An 8908-nucleotide genomic window follows, 5' to 3' on the forward strand; every position below is an offset into this window, starting at 1 on the left:
CTCGTCCATGTCAAGGAGGTCAGAGTTGGCATTGCCCTCTGCTTCCTCATGGGAGGCATTTCCGGGGAACCATCATCCACCATGTCGGCCCAGATCCTTGACGCTTGAGGCTGATGTGAGATGGTTGCCGCCTGTGGGGGGGCTACAGCCAGGCAGGCGACCTGGCTATTAGCTACCGCCCCTCTAAGCCTCCTTTCCAGAATCTTCTCTGGCATTGACGCACAGTGGGTGCAAGCCTGAGGGTCAGCCAGCGATGCTTGTGCATGCTTGGCGCCCATGCAAGCAATGCACATAGGATGAGGGTCCCGGCCCGAGATGGCCGACCCGCATGACGCGGGGCACGGGCGGGGTGCAGCCTCCTTCTCCTTCTGGTCCGTCCCCTTGACGGGGTTCACGGCCGAGGACATGGTCTGGAAAGGGGTTACAGAAAATGTAAAAATCTATAAGGCGCCCTGGGCCCACGGTTTTACGTGTTAGCTTCTAGGGTTTAGCGATACCCGCGTACCGAGTGAGTTCGCTCGTCGTGACACGTTTGTGAACTATCGGTAGTCGGTACAGCTAATGAGGACCAGTGCTAGCACACACCTGTCGACCGTAACACGTTAGTCGGCGGGTATGAAACTGCACATTAAGAGCCAACAAGGTACAGCAGGTAGAGGCTCGCCGTGACGCGGGCGCTGCTCCGGACCGTGATGGTACTTACTCGGCTAATCTGGACCATACCGGGAGCCGCGTTCGGCGACGAGAGCCCTTTATGGGTCGTCTGTGAACTGTTGAGGGAGTCCATGCTAGCTTGGCTAGATTAGCTGAGGGAGCTTCCTTTCGTTCCTCACGGGAAGAAAGCGAGAATGACGTGAGAGGGGTAGGTTGGCTGTCAGAAGGTAAGGGGGCGGGGCCCCAGCACAGCTCGACCTTGTCTGTCAAGGACAGACGTTGTGTCATTGGAGCTTCCGCAGTTGGTCACGCCCAAGCGATTCCCATAGTGACACACCGAACGAAGTTAGAAAAATAACCTTTTTTCTGTTATTGTACTGCGATTATACACTTTTATTAATCTATTTGTGGGTAGTTCAGTAGTCTTATGCTTTACCAATATAAAAATAAGAAATTAAGCCAAATATTACACACTGGACCTTTAATGGTGACCAGTAATAAAGTAGAGTGATGAGGAATAAAGGACAGGAATGAAAATCAAGTCCAGGCTGCTGTAGACATGAAAATTACTTGGACCAAACATTCTACCAAAAAGGCTGACCTCAGATTAACCTCAGGTAGTTACGGATCCCTCGAAAAGCGAAACATATCCCTCCCACATATCACAAAAGCTTTTTCACACAATTTCTACGGTCAATGGAATCTGAAGTGCTTGGTTTTATTTATTTCCTGTCACACAGCACAGAATGCTTAAAAAAAATGTCCAGCAGTCACCCGTGGCTCTTCCCTCAGCGGGGACAAGAAGTTCTCGTGTGTGACCCGAGGTTTACCCTCCCTGTCCCACTAGACGCTGCTGTTCAACCCAGCCAAACCCTTCTGGAGGGGGACCGGCAGCCAGAACGCTGACGTGGAACTCATGATGGACTGCTTCGTCTCCTGTTTCCGCCTCAATCCTCACAACAACCAGCACTTTAAGGTAGAGTTAATGTGTAGTTTTGGGACCCACCCACTGAAAATGTACTTGGGACATATAATGATCAACCCTAAACTGGAATTGTCTTTAATTTTTCAATTTTTAATTTTTTTGTTTAGGTCTGTTTGGCCTCCTCCTCTCCCTCAACCTTCCACTTTGTCCTGGTCAACTCATTGCACAGAATAATCACTAATGTAAGTCTGCAGAACTCGCTGACTTCAATGTTCTGTTGGTTTTTTATGTCCTCTTTTGCCATGTTTAACACCTGTGTGTGTGTGTGTGTGTGTGTGTGTGTGTGTGTGTGTGTGTGTGTGTGTGTGTGTGTGTGTGTGTGTGTGTGTGTGTGTGTGTGTGTGTGTGTGTGTGTGTGTGTGTTCTCTCTTTCAGTCCCACCTGGACTGGTGGCCTAAGATCGATGCAGTGTACTGCTACTCCGGTGAGCTTCGCTTCATGTTCGCAGACACACTCAACCGGGTCATCCAAGGCACCGGGACGCATGCCCCACTGCGTATGACACCGGTGAGAACACTGCAGTGTGTCTTTGGTTGTTTCATTTCATCAAACGTAGTAAGAGGGAGTTACGTGTGAAGTAGTTTTATTAATATCTGTTTTGGAAAAATAATGTGATTGAATCCCACAAAGTAAGCTACATGCAAGATGTTTAAATACCGGAAATGGCATTGTGTCCTGTTTCTTTTCTTTTTAAATTCACAAAATCATAAAAACAAAACATTTCAGACACATACAAAGGAACATGGCAACACGACCTCAAGAACAAAACAACACAAAAAAATACTAAACTACCGTCACAATTTTTCTCAAGTTGACTTTAGTATGTTCCATGTTCTTTCACAGTTTTTCGTTATTCCTTGTCTGCTTGCAATGATGCCTTCTAATATAAAATAATGTTAAAAAAAACAAACTGGATCATGTCAATTGATATTTTCCCATCTTTTCGAAATAAATGTATATGCTAATTAGTGTTGCCACGATACTGGATTTCAGACAATTTTCGATACTAACAACCGCTCCTGCCGATATATTGATATTTCTGACAACACTAATGCTAATATAAACAAACACAACAAATATACATTGCTGTCTTTTTTTTTTTCCTTTTTAATTTATTCTAAATGTATCATTTAAAAAAGCGGTCCCCAACCTTCTTTGCACCACGGTCCAGTTTAACGTGGGACAATATTTTCACGTGCTGGCATGAAAACTGTGGTATTTTCTAAATATAATAATAAACCTCAATCCATTCTGTACATGTTTGGAACTTTATTTGCAGCGTCTTCTTGGCGACAACAACATAACATGAGTAACATACGCTTTTTTCTTTCTCAATACGCCAAAGGCTGCTGGTATTTTAATGCAAGGTGCTTGGTCTCTGAGTGGCACAGCAGTTTTGAAGGCTTCATTGCCAGGGTTCCCGCGGATCCTTAAAAAGTCTTCAATTAAAAATCGGATATTTAATTGTCTTAAATTTACCGTAAATTTGCTGTAGGTCTTAAATTTCCAGACGGTGCATTTAATGCCGCTGGGAAAGCACTTTGTCCCACCGTAAATCTTCTAATGGTGTGTATTTGTCATTTATCATTACCTTACCGTGCAGTAAATAGGAGTTTGCGATTAATAGATTTTATACGGTACGCTGGCGACGTCAGCGATGCACCGTAAGCGACTTTCACCGGGCTGCGCAGTTGCAGTCAGGAGAGAAGCCGAGAGGAGACCCTCACCACTCCGCACCCAGAAAAAAATTGTTCATATTAAACAACACTATGTTCATAAAAATAATATTGGGAAGATTGTAGTAAATATATTTAATATAATTCATATTTTTTATTTATCTAAAACACCCTAAAACATATTTAGGGTGTTATGTACTCTCTTTTTGTCTCTCCCACAACGTTTTTCCTCTGCCACAGCGTCCATTGCGATCAAGTGCAAATTGCCAATTATGCAAATTAGACGATGACGTCATTTGATGACTTCTAGCGACTTTTAGGACAGCCAATAGCGACTTTCCTTACCGAGGAGTTGGCAACACTGGAACCTAACGAAGACATCCGTGGCGTCTTTGCTGTCATGTTCCCGAGCTCTCAGCTTTCCAAGTCATTCACCTATGGTGAAAATAAAACGGCATACATTGCTTTGATTGCATACATTTGCTTTTACAGTCAAATAGATTTAAGTATTTTATTCGACAGAAATGGTGATGACGTTTTGGGGTCTTAAATTTTTCTTGATGAGGTCTTAAAATGTCTTAAAAAGCATTATATTTGACTTTTAAAATGGTGCAGGAACCCTGATTGCCTCACTAGAGAGCCGGTCGCCGCATGTTAAGCAGAGTGGGCTTATTGCGTTGGAATCTTCTGTCAAGATAAAAATCTGTGTTAGTAGTAGGACTCCTAGTATTGTTTGTTAAACGTTGCTTTCTTTTTCTTGGGATTCGTGGGCTCTTCTGTCTCCTCACTGGGCCTTTTCCTCTATCCACAGACATTTGTTTTCACTCATGTTGCTCGCTAGCTTGCTGGCTCGTGGGTTTAATCTAGCAGTAACATATCACCTGACCGAGACAAGCGCCTTAACATGCGTCAAGAGATGAGCCATAGATGGATGTAACGGAGAGAATCCGATAATTTTTCAAAACAAAATTGTTCAGACTTGGATAATAATAAAACAGAATTAATTTAACGGAGGTTAATTATTCTCTCTGTGTGTTTTGCCCAGTACCAAATCTCTCACGGACAGGTACCAGTCCGCGGCCCGGTGCTTGGGGGCCACTGATTTAAAAGATTTGTCTCGTTGTCGTGGACATAATGACAAATTGTTGTTGGATGACCACATCATGCCTTTTGCATAAATTAAATGCAGAGTCCAGCAAGAGAGATTTTGTGTCACGCTGATAATGTCATTTGGAGCCACAGTCCAGATAAAGTGAATTGCAGTTAACAAAAAATCCACTTTGTTACCATTTTTCAGGAGAAATAATCAATATCACAGTGAGTGCCATTTCGCAGCCATTCATGTCCTCTGAGCACTTCCTCCAAATGACATCATGGCCGAAGATGTCTGTCTGACATGGAGGATGATGGAAGCATTCTAACATGTCACTGCTTGTTACCTAAAAAAATACCTTCTCGTGCAATGTTTTTTCTTTGGAAGCAAATGCAAAACATCAAATATATGGGTAAAGATGAATGGAATTATGCTGCAAATAAAAAGATATTCAATAACTCTAAGTAAGTTTCATATGAAGTGTGACTGTTTTGAAGAATCTAAAATATAAAACACGTTTGAGTTATTTCACACTTTTTCATTCACTACAAAAATTCCATATGTGTTCATTCATAGTTTAAGGTGTCTTCATTGAGAATCTACAATGTATCTATTGATTAAAATGAAAGGGGGAAAAAAAACCTAAATGAGTAGGTGTGTCCAAACCTTTGACTAGTACTGTATAATTAAAAACAATCACATTTTTTAATTTGCCTTTTTCTGCCCAGTCATCAAAATGCCAAAGCCATAAGTCGTATCGTAACCAAGGTTATCCACACTGTATTCCCCTCACCACAGAGTCTGGCATTCAAAGGGATGACCACCAGCCTTAAATTCAAAGAGAAAGCAACAGAACTTGACACTCGAAGCTACAAGTGCCTCCTCCTCGCTTTGGTCAAACTCATCCATGCTGACCCCAAGCTCATGTTGCATGTGAGTCTGCAAACATATCGCGATACATAGTGCACAGATTCTTTTGTTTTGTTTAGAATGGCTGCAAATTAAAAATGTGTGTTTTGTGTTGTGTTTTTTTGCATGTTTAGAACCCAGTCAAGCAAGCTGCAGAGATGCAGAACAGCACAGCAGAGCTCATCACTGGCCTGGTGCAGCTAGTGCCTCTAACTAACACCACCCAGCTCTCCCAGGAAGCCATGGAGGTGAGGCCCAACCTGAACGTTAAGCTTGTTACAGTTTGGGTGACATTTTTGCCGAAATGTGTTACATGATTGCAGTTCACATCTGGCTCACACCAAAAAAAGACATTGGATCCTTCAAAAAATGAAATTATTTGTATTAGAAAGTTGTTGTTTGACTGTGTCTTTGACCTTTATTCCTGTTTGTATATGAATAATAATAATAATTATTGTTATTATTGTAATTATTATAATTATAATTATTATTATTATTACTCTTTTTGTAAAACACGTTTTGCCTTGTTCTCCTTCAAATGGTCTGTCGCTCTCATCATTCCTTTCCCCCCATCTTTTGCTACATTGTCTCCAGGCTTTATTAGTTCTGCACCAGCCAGAGGCCATAGAGCTGTGGAATCCCGAAGTCCCCATTGAAACGTTTTGGGACATCAGGTACTACTTACTGACAATCTATTTTTTCTTTTTGTTGTTTTTTGTCGAATAAAACATTTTGACTCCAGTAGCATTGATGTCAAAAGCCTATTCTAAATATTAAACACTAAAAGGATAAAATATAAATATTAATTTTCGCGAGGTGAACAGAAAAATTGCCAAGTCAGCTTGTTTAATTAAATACCGAGTGGCGGGCCACAATGAACATGTTTTCAAAGACAAGCCGTGGGCCACTTAAAATGAGTTTGCGGGCCGGACTTTAGACATGCACACAATTAATCCACACAAAGGGGTAGCTGTGGCTCAGTTGGTAGAGTGGGCTGTGAATTGATGATTGAAGGGTTGGCGGTTCAAATCCCGCCTCAAACTGTTCACTGTCTGAAGTGTCCTTGGGCAAGACACTTACACACACACACACGCACCTGAATATAAGCCGCAGCAGCTAAATTTAGGGGAAAAAACAAATGTCTACATATACGAGCCGCACTGGACTATAAGCCGCAGGTGTTTCGTCAGGAAACGGGTTCGCAGAGCAGATCAGTTCGGCGGCTGCGAGCCTGCGACTCTGGACTCGCACCGCGGATCCTGTTTGCGGGGTCCCACTGGTCACCTCGGTTAATTGGTATGGAATCGGACCAGAACTCGACAACAAGAGCAAGACAAGAGAACATACAGACGAGAGCGCGAGCGATCTAGCCATATCGACTGCCTTTAACTTAAAGGTCACCTATTATACTAATTTTCGGGCTTTTGTATTTGATATCTGGCCCCTCCAGAGCAGCAACGCACGATTTTCCGCGCTGAAAGCTTTTTAGATTTGCGTATCTCGAGGCTCGTTTCCTCGTATTTACTGCATCCCGCGAAAACGCTCTGTTTCACTTCACTCCACCCCAGCCTTGCCAGTGTATCCTCAGTTTACCGGTGCGGGAGTGAAGAGGAAACGGCAAACTTTACGAAACAGGCACAATTTAAACACTTACCGTCGTGAAGGCTTCACCTTTTAGCAGCTGTTTACCGGCTAATCCAGCTTCGTAGGGACCCAGCGAGGGCTGAGTTACGGCTGCAAGGCGGACCGAAGGTCCCTGGACGTTTTTTGTGCCTTCCGTGTCCCCGGAAATGTATTTTACTTTGTGTACTGACCGTGTTTTTGTTTTGTATTTTTGCGAGACATTTTAATAGGGATTAGAATGATTTCCTTTCATACTGTTGACTTGTATCAAAACACTGTCCGAGCAGAGAAAATATGTACGCTGAAACGATCACTTCAGTCATAGAGTCGTTTATTATTAGACAAGAATATCTGCACAACTTAAGTCCACACCAAGCACAAAGCAGGAAGAGCTCTATACAACCCATGTTACCATGCTGGCAGCGTGAACATCGCTATAAGGAGTGAAACATCGCTGCCTCTTCAGTTTCGCTGCCAGCGAACACAACACACATAACAAGCAGAGCACGGAGTTAGCGGTGGTGGCTAACAGTTCCTCAACACGATTCAGCGGTTGTACGTTGCAAGTAGTCTTAAAACTATTCTCTCGTCGTCCACCGGCCGAGTCGAGCCCGTCTCCCTCCCGTTGCCGACCGGACCGGTGTTCCATCGCATCCGCATTAGGCTGAACAAACCTCCAACATTTTCTCTGTTTGTTCCACTCCGACGGTTGTGGTCCTTGGTGCTTCGGTAGTCGCTCAGTATTTTTTATTTTATATTTTTTAATTTCCCTGACACCAAAAAAAACATTTTCTTGGAGCAGCGCATTACGACATCACTTCCGGGGCAGAGCACGGGAGGGCGGAACCAGTCCGAGAGTGTGCCGGAGCTTGGCCATGAAAGGAGCTCCGGCACACCGTGGCGTCATTCCGTGCCCAGTGTTGAAAAAATCTCTGTGAACAGAGCGTTTAGAACCATGCCCAACAATTTGCAGGGCTCACATCCAAACGCATGAACGTCATTATTTGACGATATCGAGATCGTTTGACAATAGGTTTCAACATTGTAACAGTTTTTAAAGCTCAGAAAAGTGGAAAAGCATCATAGGTGCCATTTAAAAGCTGCATCAAATGCAATTCTTCGTTTGTTTTCCATAATGAGGGTTTGTGCATGAAAACTTCCTTTGCGCAAACTTTCTTGCTCTCGTTCTGTATTTGGTTCCACTTTTGCTTTTGTTGTTCGCGCGAACTGCCTGTCTCACTCTTTCCCGAGCCCACCCAAAAATCCATAAATTGAGAAGGTCCCCCAGTGGCCGTTAGCTGTAAAAAACCATTGATTAGCCGCACCGTTGTATAAACCGCAGGGTTCAAAGCATGGGAAAAAAGTAGCCGCTTATAGTCCGGAAATTACGGTACACATGAGTGGACTGAATAAAAATGTATTTAACAAAATTTTTTAAACTTAAGTTCTGTGTATTTTTCAGTTCACAGGTTCTCTTTCTTATCTGTCGCAAGCTGACCAGCCAACAGTTGGTAAACGGGACGGAGGTTCTCAAGTGGCTGCGGGAAATCCTCATCTGCAGGAATAAGTTTCTTCTCAAGAACAAGGTAGATTCTGCTGATTATCTACCGAAAGATTGACATGGCGGAATAAAACTGCTCAAGAGATGGAATGAGACTTAAACTAAACATGAACAGTATAACCTGAATTCATTTTTTGACAGGACTATGAGCTCCGTGACCCTCGGGCCAAATTTTGGGTGCTGACGACAGTCAATTTTCGTGTAGTGTCCAGGGACAATTATCCGTTAGCGAAACGGCTGTCTGACGAGCCGATGGATTTTTTTAAAAACATTTTTGACGTCAAATTCAAGCTCTTGTACACTTATGCTGCCAAAGGAACTTTACCCTAGCAAATGTTTGCAATCAAATGAAAGTAGCCAGTTCTCTCTGCTAAACTGATAAACCATACTGGCACATGTTCATTCTA

General features: G+C 43.2%; 1 protein-coding gene across 4 annotated transcripts in view; it reads left to right on the forward strand.

Moving 5' to 3' along the window:
• nf1a (neurofibromin 1a) overlaps positions 1–8908 on the forward strand; it is a 98708-nt gene that overhangs the window by 16736 nt on the left and 73064 nt on the right. For all 4 annotated transcript variants that reach the window (XM_076035784.1, XM_076035787.1, XM_076035785.1 and 1 more), the window contains exons 10-16: positions 1502–1630; positions 1747–1821; positions 2015–2146; positions 5207–5341; positions 5452–5565; positions 5912–5991; positions 8403–8526. In XM_076035784.1, the coding sequence (XP_075891899.1) occupies positions 1502–1630; positions 1747–1821; positions 2015–2146; positions 5207–5341; positions 5452–5565; positions 5912–5991; positions 8403–8526 (789 nt within the window). The remainder of the gene's footprint in view (positions 1–1501; positions 1631–1746; positions 1822–2014; positions 2147–5206; positions 5342–5451; positions 5566–5911; positions 5992–8402; positions 8527–8908) is intronic.

This window comes from Nelusetta ayraudi, unplaced genomic scaffold, assembly GCF_046127955.1.
Source record: "Nelusetta ayraudi isolate G7.1 ecotype Tasmania unplaced genomic scaffold, CSIRO-AGI_Nayr_v1 ptg000048l, whole genome shotgun sequence".
Lineage (NCBI taxonomy): Eukaryota > Metazoa > Chordata > Actinopteri > Tetraodontiformes > Monacanthidae > Nelusetta > Nelusetta ayraudi.